Raw genomic sequence first — 16,423 nt, 5'->3', positions numbered from 1 at the left:
GTTAATTTATTACTTCAAGTTGAACTAAACAAATAAAGATGCCTTGGCAACTTGCTGAAATAAAATAAATGTAATTTGTATATATTTTATTTTATTACAAAATATAATCATTTCTAAATATTAATATATAATAGTATACAAAATAATATATAATAATAATATATAATATTATAATATACAAATATTAATTAAATATTATTTATAAAATAATTAATATTTTATATTTTTTAATTAAAAATGTTTTTCTTCATATTTTATTTTATTTTAGTTAACATGTATTTTATTTGAATTAACAAAAAAAAAAAGTTTTAGATTTAGTTAATGATAATAACCCTGGTGTGGTCACAGGTCTGTGTTTATCGGCATTTGAATGCACCTCGTACAGTCAGAGTTCAAAGCCTGAAGTCAGATGCAGGTCATTGCATTTGCTGTGGTTAAAGCAGATACTTTAGTAGGACACACACAGGAAGTGCAACTGATGAGAAGACCTTGTACAGTTCGTTTTGTTTGCTGACCCTGAAACAAATGACCTGAAAACCTGCTTAACCAAGTCATTCGCTTTAAAACTACTAGACTAGGTTAATTTAGTCACACAGTATCAGTGCGTAAGAGCAAAATGCATGTAAATCTTGCAAAGATGTGTACATTTTGCATTCAGAATAGTATTCTTGTCATTTTGGGGGGATTTTGCTTGTAAGGTTGTCTAATCTAAAGCCTTTATATACATTAAATGCACCACATTTTAAATTTGAGAATAGAAAGCTAATGAAGTTCACGCTTCACTGGCTTCGCTTCTTTGCCAGTGCTTATTTTCAAAGTCAGAGTCTCCTACATCAGCACTTGTGAAGTTGAAGTCAGGACAGCAGATGAGTCGCTCTCTTTATACTCATATTTCAGGCTAAAGAGTTTCTGAAGGAGCAGGCCTGGAAGAATCACTTCACAGAATATGGCCAGGGAGTGTGCATGTACCGCACGGAGAAGACCAAAGAGCTGGTGCTGCAGGGCATCCCGGAGAATATGAGAGGAGAGCTCTGGCTCCTGTTTTCTGGTGAGTCATGCGTCCCACAACTGGGTCACAGACAGCAGGGAGAACAAGAAGACTGGATTCAAGCAATAAATAACTAGCCAGATAATTAGTCTTATCACCTTCCGTCTACTGATATCTTGTGTTGTTGATATCAAAGAGCCCATGGCCAATTAGTTTCTACAGATTTATCTGTCATTTGGTTGAAGTTAGTCAGATTAGATAGATGCCAAGATGAACAAGTTGTGTTAACCTCATTGAGTAAGTGAACAAAAAGTGAGCAAAATATGCGGTAAAAGAAAATATGATCCAGACTACGTTAAATATGATTTGCATGGAGCATGATGTTTTTGTGCAGCCAATTATTGTCTAAATAAATAATAAATGAATAAATTAAAAATTTAATATTTTTTGTTGGTAAAAATAATAGTTTTATTTTTAAATAATGAAAATAAAACAATAATACATCTTAAGTTTGATTTTAAGAACATTATTATAGGAAAATAGACAAAGTAAATGAAAATATGATCCAGATTACATTAAAAATGCTTTGCGTGGAGCATGATTTGTGTTATGCAGCCAATTATTGTCCAAAAAAAAATTATTATTTTTTAATAATTATTTTTAAATAATAAAAAAATAAAACAATAATACATATTTTATTGTACTTTTATGCAAGAAATAATTATCAGCACTTAATGTTCCATGTAAAATCTGGATCCTGAAGCAAAACCAGCCACTGCACTAGACATGAGCATTCAGGAACAAAAACCTGGACGTGTTGAAAGGTGTTTTCTCTCTTTTACGTGCACCTGTTTTGTTGTGCGGTTGTTTTGTGGTTCAGGGTATGTACCTGTTTGTCTAATACAGCACTGCTTCCTGTTTGTTAGATGTGAGCGCCTTATTTAGAAGAGTCACACATGCACACTTCAAAGCTGTATAGGCCAGTGCACAAACTGAAACACATGACTGCACAAGCACACTTCTGTGGTAGTAAACAAATAGCTGCCTTGTTTTCCTTCACAGTTTTCTGCATGAGCAACATTACAGCACGATGAAATCATGGGATTGAAGTTCATTTGAAACTTGCCAAGCTACAAGCTTCTCATGATTTAAAGTAGTTCAGCTAATGTTAAATTACTCTGTTGAATTACCTGCCCAAGCTGCTCACTAAGCTTTACTAAGTCGACAAGAACTGTTATGTGATCTAATAATCAGCTTAGACAGTTCAGTGAAATGTATCTAATGTAATACAGAAACAATGAGCAGGTTGTAAGTTGCAAGATCAAATGTACATTGTATTTTCAGTGCATCATTTCAGCAATAGTTTTGGTGATGATGAGTGACACATTATTTATATATATATATATATATATATATATATATATATATATAATATGAAATTACTGGACCTGCCCAGTTTTTAATATCACTATACAAATGTTTGTGTCACGCGGTCGTGGTTGTGGTTGTGGAATAAGGCTCTTGACGAAGAAGTAAACAAACAGGGATCTTTAATAAACATCAACTCACGTAGACCATTGAGGAGAACATTAAATACGAGACAAAGACTAGACAGAAACTGAAGGCTTATAAAGACATGGAACAAAGGAGCAAACAAGACGATTAATAGAACTCAGGTGAACAGACTAAACGATAATTAACTACTGATGAGAACACAGGAAACTGACCAAATAAGGGCAAAACGGAACACACATGTGACAGTTTGATTCAGCAGTCAGATTTTTTTAAAGGTCTCACCAAACAATAGTCAAATTGAAACATGTTTGTGTGTGTATATATATATATATATATATATATATATATATAATATGTGTATACTGTGTAAATGTAAATTTGTATGCTGCTTTTTTCTGGATTTTTTGTTTGATATTCTGTCTCTATCAGTTAAAATAAACCTACCATAAAAATGATAAACCCTTCTTTATTTTAAGTGGGCAAACTTACAAAATCAGCAGGGGATCAAATAATTATTTAATATATCAAATTATTTTGTCCATGCCATAGAAAGAGCCTTTGGTGATGATATAGAATAAATAAATCGCTAGTTTTACTGCTTAAAATAAAATAAAGGGCAGGAATTAAAACCACTGGTATAATTGAACTCATCATGACTCAGTAAAATTATTATTATTATTATCTGATTGTTTGGTTGTTTACGTGTGTATATTGGTGTGTACAGGAGCGATTAATGAGATGTCCACTCATCCTGGTTATTATGAGGATCTGGTGGAGAAGTCGATGGGGAAATATAATCTGGCCACCGAGGAGATCGAGAGAGACCTGCACCGCTCTCTTCCAGAGCATCCAGCCTTTCAGAATGAGATGGGCATCGCTGCTCTGCGTCGAGTCCTCACTGCATACGCCTTCCGCAACCCCAACATCGGCTACTGTCAGGTATGACGCACAACAACACACCTTCTGCAATAAATACACTCACAGCTCGGTCGTAATCCCGGTCTGTCATCTTCCACAGGCCATGAACATCGTGACCTCCGTCCTGCTGCTGTACGCTAAAGAGGAAGAGGCTTTCTGGCTGCTGGTGGCCTTATGTGAGCGTATGCTTCCTGACTACTACAACACCAGAGTCGTAGGTGAGCTCCTGCAGCTTCTCAAATGCATCAACGAGCCACCAGATTTTGGATGCATAAATGAAAAGTAGCAGTGTACAATGAATCAAATGACCATATGGACTAGTAATGGTGAACATTAAACCACAAAAAACTGCTGTGTAATATTAAATCTGCATGTTCTGCACGTATCTGTGTGAATGAGTGGAGTAGTTTCATCTGCTGCACACTTACTCAGGCACACGTGACGCTTACAGTGTTTTCAGCATCTGTCGTCTTACTATATGAGGAAATAAACACAAATGGATCTCCAGAGAGTCACTTCACCAGTATTTCTCCAATTCTTAAAACTATCGTCAGATACACACAAAAACTCAAAGGTCTTAAAGGACATAAATATATTAGAAAATAAAATAAATTAATAATAAAATAAAATATAAAATAAAATAAAGTACGAGCAGAATTGTTTTATTAAATTGAAGAAATTGAGGCATAAATATATTACAAAATAAAATAGTATAAAAGTAAATAAAATTGGACTCATCATGACCCAGTGAAAGAATTTTGTTTAACAAGTGTTATTGTGTAGAATGTAGTTCTCAAAGTAATAATAATAATAATAACAATAATAATAATAATAATAATGAAACTTATTACACAAAGTTACACAATTCCTTTCTTGCGTGTCTTAAATGTTTTAATTTTAATAGTAAACCTCTGTTGTGCAGCAGAAAGGAATTTATTCATTTTCATCCGATTACATTTTAAACTATGAATTAAATTGTTAATGTTTTATGCCTTCATTTGATTCATTTGAAATTGTTTTTTTGTGCGAAAAAAAATTATATAGCACTATTCTTGTCAAATTAATTAAATGAGTTGATTATACATGCTTTTTAATTATTAAAATGTAATTAAACCATTAAAATGGAAACCAGAAAAATTTAAGTGGAAAATGCGGAATTAGGGAAAAATTAAACATAATTTTAGAAAAAAATTCAACCTTTTTCATAGGGCTCTATTAATGGTAAAATACGTAATAAATTATTAAGTTGTCAAAGTTTTGATTTAATTAAACCATTAAAATAGAATCTAGAAAATTTAAAATGGAAAACAGAATTTGGAGATTTCAAGTTGAGATCCCTAACAACATTTTTTTTTTTTTTTTCAAACTTCTAATAAATTTATGTTGAATTGTTTATGTTTCGTGATTTCAGTTAATTGTAAATTTGGGAAAAAATAAATCATTTTCATAGTGCCCTATGACAGGGGTTTCCAAACCTGTCATGGAGGCCCCCCTGCCCTGCACATTTTCTGTGTCTCCCTCATCTAACACACCTGATTCAACTCATCAGCTCATTAGTAGAGACTGCAAGACCTGAATTGGGTGTGTCTGATAAGGGAGACACACAAAATGTGCAGTGCAGGGGGGCCTCCAGGACAGGTTTGGAAACCCCTGCCTTATGACACACATCCAGGCAGATCTGTGAACACTGATTGTGTTTGTGTGTATCTCAGGTGCTTTGATGGACCAGGGTGTGTTCGAGGAGCTGGCTCACGTCTATGTTCCTCAGCTGTACGACTGCATGCAGGCGCTGGGTGTCATCTCCACCATCTCTCTGTCCTGGTTCCTCACGCTCTTCTTGTCCGTCATGCCCTTCGAGAGCGCCGTGGTGGTGGTCGACTGCTTCTTCTATGAGGGCATCAAGGTCATCTTCCAACTAGCGCTGTCGGTGCTCGACGCTAACATCCATCAGCTGCTGAGCTGCAAAGATGATGGAGAAGCCATGACCATCCTGGGCAGGTAGGAGAACCGCATACTAAGTGTGGTATAATTCATAATGAGTCTGTTGTAGTGTGTTGCCTAGTAAGTATGCATAGTATTCTGCATACAGTATGTACTGTTCTGCAAAGTCATATGCTGCATACTATATACCATACTGCGAGTTTAGTGAATGTTGCATGTAGGGCTGCACGATATATCGTTTCAGCATCGATATCGCGATATGCACATCCGCGATAGTCACATCGCAGGATGTGCAATTTTTAGTATACTGACCGTTATATTTATACTGATCGTTTTCGCGACAGCTATCGCATCACGCCACCGCGACGCACTGTCTTCACTGGACGCGGCGACCGTTGCAAATCCTTTGAACTTTGTGTCAGTCGTCATAAAAAGAATGAGGATTTACTCGCAAGGATTTGCCGTGTCGCACCGCATCCAGTGTAGACGGCATCACTGATTATAATGGGTTCTATTGTATTTTGTCAGCGCCCTTTGTAGACACGGTGAGAGTCACTCAGATATTTGTGTCTATTTGTGCCTGAAATGACACATAGGCGCGAAACTGTCAAAATGCATGTCTCTGCAAGTATCCTTGTAAACACAGTTGCTTATGGCTTAGGTGAAGGTAAAAAATTGATAAAGAAAATGGATAGTATAGGCTCACAGCAGTTTAATGTTCCTAAGGCTTTCAGTGTCATGAATGTTAATCAAACAGCAAAACACAGAGAAAAATCACTTTTGTAGCTTTAACAGATTTATTAGATTTAATTTATACAGTGTTATTTTACATTTGATTATTCAACCAGTATACCTGAATACTGTTAGACTTACTGGAAAAAATATAAAGCACTGTTATATCTTTGTTCTATTATATTTATCTATGTTTGTAATTTGTTCATTTTTCTATGCTGATTTACTCATCTACAATATTTTTTTCCAAATAGAGCTTTTCAAGTCATCTGAGTTTTTTTTTTTTTCATATCGCAATATATATCGCAGAAATACAAAATATCGCAATGTGAGTTTTTTCCAATATCGTGCAGCCCTAGTTGCATGCTACATAGTGAGTATATAGTCTGTAAGCAGTTCATGTTTATGTTGCGAGGTGATTATATGTAGCATACTACATACTAGTATACAGTATACTGCAAATGTATTGGATGTAACATACTATAAAGTGAGTATATATAGTCTGTAAGCAGTGTTTTTTGTGTACTACAAAGTGGTTTTATGCTGCATACTACAGAGTACACAGTGTACTGCAAATTAAGTTTGTATTCTACAATGTATTAAGTAAACAAAGTTTGTTGTGTGATTGTATGCAATTGTGCGATTGATTATATGAGTGTACAGAATACTGAATATAGTGTATATAGCATACTACAAAGTGAGTATATGTACTCTGTAAGTTTGCTAATGCTCTGTGCTGAAAAGTGACAATATGCTGCATACTACATTAGTGTTATCAAAAGACCCGGTACTTCGGTACCAAGTCGGTACAAAAAAAATGAAAACGTCACGGTACCAGTTTTTTTTAAGTACCGGTGGTACCGAGTACCCGGTCAACCCGGTTCTTGACACATATGGACCTATGATTTCCGCGATGCAGAAAACGCGGATGGAATCTCGGAATCCAGTTATAAAAACGGAGTTTACAGTTTAGCACGAAATGTCACGGAATTTGTCAAAGTTTGGATGAATTAATCAAAAGTAGGTCGTCACACTTTAATCAAATCGCGACATGGACTAGTATCTGTAAATATTAAGCCGCAAAAGTCGATTCAGATATGAACCCTGCGAGTCTCTGTGTGTGTGAATGAATGAATGGCAGAGACGCGCGTTTTTTTTCCTTTTTTCTTTTTTTTTTTACACTGAAGCGCGTGACGCTCGCGGTGATTTCATCATCTGCCGTCTCAATGAAGACATAAATACATAAATACATAAACAACATCTACAGAACTGCTCTGAGAGTCACTTCACGAGCATTCTACCGTTCCATTTGAGTAAAACCAGCTTCATATCATATAGCTACACACAGAAATTTAAAGGTATTCACGGCAACCCGTCAAAATAAAAGTTTATCTTAAAGACATTGTGCCAAAAATATATTACTATTATTTAGTAGAATGTATGTGATACTATTACTACTGTTGATAAAAAATATATATATTTTTAAAGAAATAGTCACACAATATTTCTTCCATATTTTAATTTTAATAGTATATCCCCTTTATTTACCCCAAAAATAAAATGTTTAAATTTAATTAATTAAAAGACAAATTAAATTTGGGTGAAACTTTACTGTTTACTGTTTTTCATACTTTTATTACTTGCGGAAAAACTTGAAACACAATTTAAATAAGTATGAAGAATGGCATTGATTTTTGTAAATTTTATTTTTGTTTGACTATTATTAAAAATAGTGTGTTTTTAATTAGCATGTGGTACCGAAATTGGTACCGAGAACCGTGGATTTTCACTGGTATCGGTACCGAATACTGAAATTTTGGTACCGTGACAACACTATACTACATAGAGCAGGGTTCCTCACATCTTTCCCTGGAGGGCCAGCCTGCTGCAGAGTTTAGCTCCAACCCTGATCAAACTCCCCTACCTGTGATTTTCTAATGATCTTGAAGACTCTGATTAGCATGCTCAGGTGTGTTTGATTAAGGTTAGAGCTAAACTCTGCAGGAGTGGGCCAGATTTGAGGATGCCTGACATAGAGTATATAGTACACTGGAAATTTAGTGGTTCTAGTATAATGCGTAGTGAGTATTCACATCTATAAGCAAAATGTGTGAACAACAACATGATTATATGTTACATACTAAATAAGAGTATACAGTATCCTGTAAACCTAGTGTGTGTAGCAGCGTACTTTATGGTGTGTATATTCTGTATTGTATTTGTATATAATGTACTACAAAGGAACTATTCTGTAGTATATGTGTATGTAGTGTACTACATAGGGACTATACGGTAATATATACTGTACTACAAAGTGACTGTACTGTAATATGTGTATATAGTGTACTAGAAAGGGACAATTCTGTAGTATGTGTGTATACAGTGTACTACAAAGGGACTATACTATAGCATATGGCTATACAGTGTATTACAAAGGGACTGTTCTGTAGTATGTGTGTATACAGTGTACTACAAATGGATTATTCTGTAGTATGTGTATACAGTGTACTACAAAGGGACTGTTCTGTAGTATGTGTGTATGTAGCGTACTACAAAGGGGCTGTTCTGTAGTATGTGTGTATACAGTGTACTTCAAAGGGACTATTCTGTAGTATGTGTCTATGCAGTGTACTACAAAGGGATTATTCTGTAGTATGTGTGTATACAGTGTACTTCAAAGGGATTATTCTGTAGTATATGTGTATACAGTGTACTACAAAGGGATTATTCTGTAGTATGTGTGTATACAGTGTACTTCAAAGGGATTATTCTGTAGTATATGTGTATACAGTGTACTACAAAGGGATTATTCTGTAGTATGTGTGTATACAGTGTACTTCAAAGGGACTGTTCTGTAGTATGTGTATACAGTGTACTACAAAGGGACTATACTGTAGTATTTGTGTATACAGTGTACTACAAAGGGATTATTCTGTAGTATATGTGTATACAGTGTACTTCAAAGGGATTATTTTGTAGTATGTGTGTATACAGTGTACTACAAAGGGACTGTTCTGTAGTATGTGTATACATTGTACTACAAAGGGACTATACTGTAGTATGTGTGTATACAGTGTACTACAAAGGGGCTATGCTGTAGTATATGTGTATATAATGTACTATAAAGTGTATATATATGTTTGTGTATTTTTAGTATACTACAGTACATATGGAATAGCAGTTTCTATGTGTGAAACGGTGATGATAGTGCTGATTTTCTTCGTTTTGCTGACTCAAACGAGTGTGTATGCTTGTGTATTTGTGTTGTAGGTATCTGGACAGCGTGACAAACAAGGACAGCACTCTTCCTCCAATCCCTCATCTTCACTCTCTCCTGACGGATAATGGGGAGCCTCATCCTGAGGTGGACATCTTCAAACTGGTGCGCAGCTCCTATGAGGTCCGTTCATCTCCAGTTCTCAACTTGTATATCATAAAGTGTGTTCACGTGTTGTGTGTGTGGTGTTGCATGTTTGCTGATGTTCACTGTGATCTGCAGAAGTTCGGCTCCATCCGGGCGGATGTGATTGAGCAGATGCGTTTCAAACAGAGGCTGAGAGTGATCCAGACCATTGAGGACACCACCAAACGCAATGTGGTAATCAGACACCCTCCATACTGACACTAGTGTAGTATCAGCACTCAGTCAGAGGATCTGGGAGTTTAATATGTTTGGGTCATCCACTGGTTTTGCAGGTGCGGACCATCGTGACGGAGACGCCCTTCAGCATCGATGAGCTGGAGGAGCTTTATACACTCTTTAAGGTCAGTCCCAAGATGAGGTCATGAATCACCCAATTGCATATTTACAGCGAGTGTGCTGTGATTTAAGATAATGACTCCCCTGTGCAGGATCGGATAGATGGATTGTGTGTGTTAATATATTGCAGATGGTTGAGTTTTTACTCGAGTCGTGTATCTTCATCTTAAGCAGTTCTTCAGGACATTCATTAGCTCTCACTGACACAGCAAGCGCTCTGAGGGTTTCCTTGTGTCTGGATCGAAGCCATTTCTGTCCCAAATGTCTTGTTAATTTAAAGGAATAAATGTGGTTATTAATCAGAGGATGCTTTCCATTTGGCAATAATAATGGCAATAACCATAATTAGGTCATAGAAAACGGCACTTCTCAATTTGTCTTGTCATTTACTGGTTCTTGCTAAATAATTGTTTATTATCATCATCCTCATCATCATTTGAATAAATCCTCAAATCATAGTCTGTTGTGGTAACAGTAAAAAAATATTTTTGCCTGGCAGACAGTAAAACAGATGAAACACATTAGTTGCGACCACTGCCCATCGCAGGTGCATCCACATTTAAACATACATGCTCCATATCCATTGACTGTATAACATGAGTATCATGACCTGTGCATGATTTATGACCCTCAGGCTGAGCATCTGACCAGCTGTTACTGGGGCAGCACCAGTAACCCCATGAGCCGGCACGACCCGAGCCTGCCATACCTGGAGCAGTACCGCATCGATCTGGAGCAGTTCAAAGTGCTGTTTGCGCTGCTCTTCTCCTGGGCCTGTGGCACACACACCGACGACCTGGCCCTGCGCGTCTTCCGTCTGCTGGACCACAACGCAGACACGCTCATAAACTTCAGAGAGTTCATCAGCGGCCTCAGTGAGTGCGCTTTATCATGACCAATCCCATTTTTGAAGTTGCAATCATCTTTCTTTCCATATATAAGTAAAACGGCTAAGTTATGGAAGTAAAATAAGTTTAGAAGTAAAAATGTCAAAAAATTATAATCTATATTATGACCAGAAAAATCTATAAGTGGACCCTAGGTTCACATAAACACATGAATGTGATTTAAAAACATTTAAATTCAGACTAAATCAAATGTATGAGGTTGCTTGCTTTTGTACACATTTAAAATGATTAACTTGATAACTTGGTTTCTATTGTAGGTGTCCTGTGTCACGGTGACCTGACGGAAAAACTCAAATTTCTGTATAAGATTCATGTACTTCCAGGTGGGTGTAAAAGAGAAAATAAAATGTAAAACATTGTTAGCATGGTGCTACAAATTTGTCTTGTAGTATGTGTTTATTATTTTCGGCTTTGATATTCCTGTTTGCCTTTGCACACATGCATACTGTATATTATGTGGTAACTGTAAGATTATTAGTTGTGTTTCTCTTTTGTGAGCGGGAAATATGGATAAAAAGCAGAAATGAAAGTGAAGATGGTTGTTTTCAATTACTGTACATTGGCACGAACATGTCTGGGTCAAATTTAACCAACAAATCAAAAGAATAGTCCTTAAAGAAGAATCAAGAAAATGCATCTTAATTATAATGTGTTTTGTATCATGTTTTTTGTGATTTGGTGTTATTATCTGAATTAGACTGAGCTCTAGAAGAGACTGAATGTATTTGTTGTTCTCAGAGTTGCACCAGGAGCAGGAGGAGCCCGACTCAGCGTGTGAAGCTACGCAGTATTTTTTTGAGGACATCACCCCAGAGACCTCCAGCGGTACTGCTGCATGCTCACACTTACCATACAAAATAGTTTGTTGCACTGAAATTACAGTGAAAATGATGCTTGATGCCAAGTCTGGAAACTGATCGCTGGTGCTGATGCTTTGACCTCTCGTTGATAGGCCTCGACCAAAAGAACAGAGCCGAGAAGGACGATGGTTTTGTAGGAGTCACCTTTAAAAGTGAAAAAGGTGGGAGAAAACAGCCTCTTCTTCGAATCAGAGCTGATATTTGATGTTGGAGAGCTGTTTAAATGTGCAGCATTATGTCTTCTGTGTAGTTAAGAAAATGCACACTCCAGATTACCGCACGTACCTGCGCCTGTGGAACCAGGAGACCAAAGCAAAGTTAGAGAACATGAAGGATCTGCCCAAACTCAACCAGGTACATCTGGAGACCAACCTAAGTTACTTCATCAGTGTAACTCCTGTTAAAACAACATGATTCTCTATTCACAACCCATCAAATTCAAAGAAAAGCCACTTCAGAGGCTGAGCAAGAAAGATCACAAAAATAAACCTTTTCTTTCTTCGGAGTACAATGACACCAGAAATGTGAATTTATGAAGTAAATATAAGATAATTTGAATTCATGTTCACTTAAACACGAGAAACTGTCAGTGGAAAATGTTTAAAAATTAAAATGTGTTTAAAAATCTTACAACAATGGTTGTTTGGTTGAAATAATGGTTCATCTGATAAATAAATAAAAAAAACACAAATAACAAATGCATATCATTTACATTTTTTAAGAAAAATATATATTATCTAGCAACAAACAATAGTATATATAATTATTTATTAATTCAATGATTATTATTATGTATTATAATAACGATTATTATATATTTTAAATACATTTTATATTTTAGATACAACTTTATAGAATTATTAGCTTTTATATAATTATATAATAACATTTATATATAAATAAATTGATTTAGATATAAAGATATAGATAGAACAACATAAATAGCATACATATAATTTATAATAATATTTTTAATATATTATATAATACTAATAATATAAATATAAATAATATAAAACTATATATATATATATATATATATATACACATATTTATATATATATATATATATATATATATATATATATATATATATATATACACACACATATAATTATCTAACAAAACTCAATAAATAAATGTACTGCAAGACAAGTAGCTCAGGTTTGTTTATTCATGGAAAATCTGACTGTTGTGATGAATCTGTTGTCTCTTCCTTCTTCAGAGTCAGTTCATCGAGCTGTGCAAGACTCTCTATAACATGTTCAGCGAAGACCCCAGCGAGCAGGAGCTGTATCACGCCACGGCCACGGTCACCAGCCTGCTGCTGGAGATGGGAGAGGTGGGCAAGCTCTTCTGCAGTCCGGCTCACAAGACAGACGAGGAGGACGAGGAGGATGAAGACGAGCGCATCCCGCCGAGCAGGAGCAAGCAGGAGCGAGTGCGCCGCAGACCCTGCGACACGGCTCCCTCAGACGACATCAAGCTGGAGGACTCCTCGCCCAAAGACACGGCCACGTCCTCCGCCATGCTCATCTCCGACGATGAGACCAAAGACGACACGTCCATGTCCTCCTACTCCGTCCTGAGCGCCGGCTCGCACGAGCTTCAGTGCGAGGACATCGCCGAGGACACCGTGCTCATACGCAGCGGCGCAGCGGCCGCCGGGCATCATGGGAGGTCCGGTCTGCCTCACAGCGCCAGCATCGACAAGGACTGGGCCATCACTTTCGAGCAGTTCCTGGCCTCGGTGCTGACCGAACAAGCCCTGGTGCAGTACTTTGAGAAGCCTGCGGAGATTGCCGCACGAATAACCAACGCCAAGAACGTTCGCAAGGTGGGACACCAACACATGTCCATCAGTGACTATGAGATCTCGCTATCAGGCTAAAAACTGTTACCTCTGCGTTCAAAGCTGTGTTTGGGGGTTAAAGGAGTAGTTATCCAAAACATAAGATTTGGGCATCGTTAACTCACTTTTATGTTCCAAACCTGACTTATTTTTTGTGAAAAGTTTATGCTAGTTTCTCCATACAATGAAAGCGGATGGTAACCATCTCTGTCGAGCGAAAACATGACAAGAAGCACCATAAAAAAAGACTTGGACACTACATAGTGAGTTTTCTGAAGCCATATGCTAACAACTTAAAGTTCATGTTTCTCTCACAAACCCACTTTATGGCTTTAGACATTTTATAATAAATATAATGGCAACTTTTATGATGTTTCATTGTCAGCTTGAAATATTATATGTTTGATTTTACATTTTATACAAGGCTTTTTGCAACAGTTTCACGCAAAAAATCCCTGATTGGTGTGATTTCGCTGTTTCCGACAGTAAATCTCAATATCAAATGACAGAATATAAGACTTATGCACAATGTATTGAGTTTTTTTAAGCCACGTGCTTGCAAATAACGGCTTAAATTGAGTGTGTTTCTCACATAAATCTGTTTTAAGACTTTAGATGTTTTGTAATAATCATATTAGCCACTTTTATGATGCTTCATTGTCATTTTTGGAGCTCGAAATCTTCCTCAGGAGGTCACAATGTTTTATTTTACATTTTATGCAAGGCTTGCAATTTTTGCAGCACTTGAACGTTTTTGGGACTTGTCTAAAACAGATCCCCCCCCCCCCCCAAAAAACCCTAATTGATGTATTTTCACTGTTTTCTAGCAGTGAACCTAAACGTCCAATGAAATAACATAATTGTGCACTATATATAATGTGTTGTCTGAAGCCATATGCTAGCAAGTAACAACTTGTTTCTCGCACAAACCTATTTTATGACTTTAGACGTTTATTGGCCATTTATATGACGTTGTAGTGTCCTTTTTGGAGCTTGAAATCTCCTGTCTTCACTCTATGGAAATGAGCAGCCTGGACATTTGGCTAAATATCTCCTTTCGTGTTCTACCTTAAGAAATAACCTCATGCAGGTCTGGAACGACACAAAGGTCAGCAAATGATGACAGAACTTTTATTTTTAACTAAACCTAATCTGATCTCCTCTTAAATCGGCGGGAAGTTTCAAAGGCTTGATGTTCGCGTGAGCTCGTTAGGGAACGGACAGTATTGCGTTTTCCTCGAGGCTTGTCTTTGATCTGAGGACAGACCGACACAATGATCTTTTTACCTGTACAAAGTCTGAGAGGACCTGTTGTATACTACAATGCGCTTGATGTACTTTATATACAGAAATGTTTACTAATAATATCTAATACAGTTAGGCTGTTTATCATAGTAATCGTGTCTAGAATAGCTCACTAGTCCTGATTGGGATAAAACATGTCCTGCGCTGCGATAAAACACATTCTTAATCTGTACTTTTGTTTTATGTTCTAATAAAAGTATCTAAATCTCCTTAAAAAAAAAAAAAGCTATATTAAGTTACTTAAGAAGCAAAAGTGTGTGCAAGAATTCTTAGGGGGGGGAAAAGGTTCATTTGTATGCTAAAAACAAGAACAAAAATGCAAATTTTTAAATAGTGTATTTGTATAGACAATACAGGTAAACTTTACATTTATTTGACATTATAATATATTCTATAATAATAGCCTTATGCAACCTTATGTGGTTTTGCTTCTCAAGTATCTTCTGAAGATTTAGATATTTTTACTTTGAAATAAGATAATTAAATACAGATTAAGAGAATGGCTTTGTTTTTTATAGTATAGTAAATGATCTTTAACGTGAGAGAGCGGCTGTGATATTTAACACAGAGGAAGTTAAATGTGTCTGGGATTGTTGGAAGGACGTTTTCTATATCATCTGTAATTTCCCAGATTTCTAATTTCTCTCTTCCTCTCTCGATTCCTTGCACCTGCACTTTGGGTTTTTCTTCTTTGTAAATCGTGAGGATGTTCACATCTGTCAGCGCTGAAATATCTGATATGAATCGGCTGAGAGGCGACACAGTCCAGCTGTGATTGATATCTGATTTATAGTGTTTGCTGAAGAATATGATTGTGTACAGTTTTTATTTTACCGTGTTCTCACCAGGCATGTGGCATGTCTGTGCACCTTCTCGTAAGTTATTGTTTGATTGTTTTTTTTTTTAAATAGACGTTTCTACTTTATTTCATGCTGCTGTTTTTAAGTTTACGTTTTAATGTGAATGGTTAAAATCGACCTGTAAATGATTGAGATCACCTCCAGCAATTAAAAGTTTAAATGGAAATATCCTGTCCTGTTATCAAAAACTCTTCACTTCTGTTTCATTTATTTTTTACTGTATTGCAGTCCATTTGCAGTACAAAACATGGGGAAAAGCTATTGAAAGTGTTTGTGTTGTTGTTTTTATATTACATTTTATTTGTAAAGTGTCAGTGAAACGGGGCTCCGATATGCAGTTTTATTTAACATTTTATACAAGGTTTGCAATTTTTGCAACACTTGGGCATGGACATGGACGCAGATTTAGGCTAAATAAAACTGTCACAGAAATATGTAGCTAGTTGATGAAGAAATTTTGGTTAGTAGTTAGTAATAAACTTATTTTTCTGATAAACCTAAATGTATTTTAAATTAATAAATGTTAGTTTAATGTGTTTTCTACAATGAATATTATTCTCTCTCTCTTTATGTATTTATTTTTTATTTTTTACATTTCATATGAGATTTGATATTTTTTATTTATTATTTACTTTTTATTTAACCCCAGATAAATTATTATTGTTGTTGTTGTTAGTAGTATTATTATTAAATTTTATTACTTTTTATTATTTATTTTTATTTGTTTATTATTTTATTAACTTTTTTGTTATCTTTATTTATTTATTTGTTTATTTTATATGAG

The 16,423-nt window shown here is 35.8% G+C and overlaps 1 protein-coding gene across 1 annotated transcript in view; it reads left to right on the top strand.

Annotated features, from left to right (window-relative positions):
- Nucleotides 1-16,120, top strand: part of tbc1d9 (TBC1 domain family, member 9 (with GRAM domain)) — a 33,761-nt gene extending 17,641 nt beyond the window's left edge. Inside the window, exons 9-21 of the mRNA XM_058784904.1 lie at nucleotides 898-1,048; nucleotides 3,228-3,442; nucleotides 3,522-3,639; nucleotides 5,134-5,419; nucleotides 9,365-9,494; nucleotides 9,594-9,692; nucleotides 9,791-9,859; nucleotides 10,489-10,729; nucleotides 11,020-11,085; nucleotides 11,501-11,587; nucleotides 11,715-11,783; nucleotides 11,873-11,976; nucleotides 12,848-16,120. Of these exons, the coding sequence (XP_058640887.1) occupies nucleotides 898-1,048; nucleotides 3,228-3,442; nucleotides 3,522-3,639; nucleotides 5,134-5,419; nucleotides 9,365-9,494; nucleotides 9,594-9,692; nucleotides 9,791-9,859; nucleotides 10,489-10,729; nucleotides 11,020-11,085; nucleotides 11,501-11,587; nucleotides 11,715-11,783; nucleotides 11,873-11,976; nucleotides 12,848-13,513 (2,301 nt within the window). The 3' untranslated portion in view covers nucleotides 13,514-16,120. The remainder of the gene's footprint in view (nucleotides 1-897; nucleotides 1,049-3,227; nucleotides 3,443-3,521; nucleotides 3,640-5,133; nucleotides 5,420-9,364; nucleotides 9,495-9,593; nucleotides 9,693-9,790; nucleotides 9,860-10,488; nucleotides 10,730-11,019; nucleotides 11,086-11,500; nucleotides 11,588-11,714; nucleotides 11,784-11,872; nucleotides 11,977-12,847) is intronic.
- The last annotated feature ends 303 nt before the right edge of the window (nucleotides 16,121-16,423 follow it).

Source organism: Onychostoma macrolepis, chromosome 01 (genome assembly GCF_012432095.1).
Source record: "Onychostoma macrolepis isolate SWU-2019 chromosome 01, ASM1243209v1, whole genome shotgun sequence".
Classification (NCBI taxonomy): Eukaryota; Metazoa; Chordata; class Actinopteri; order Cypriniformes; family Cyprinidae; genus Onychostoma; species Onychostoma macrolepis.
This window is presented reverse-complemented; position numbering and strand designations above follow the sequence as displayed.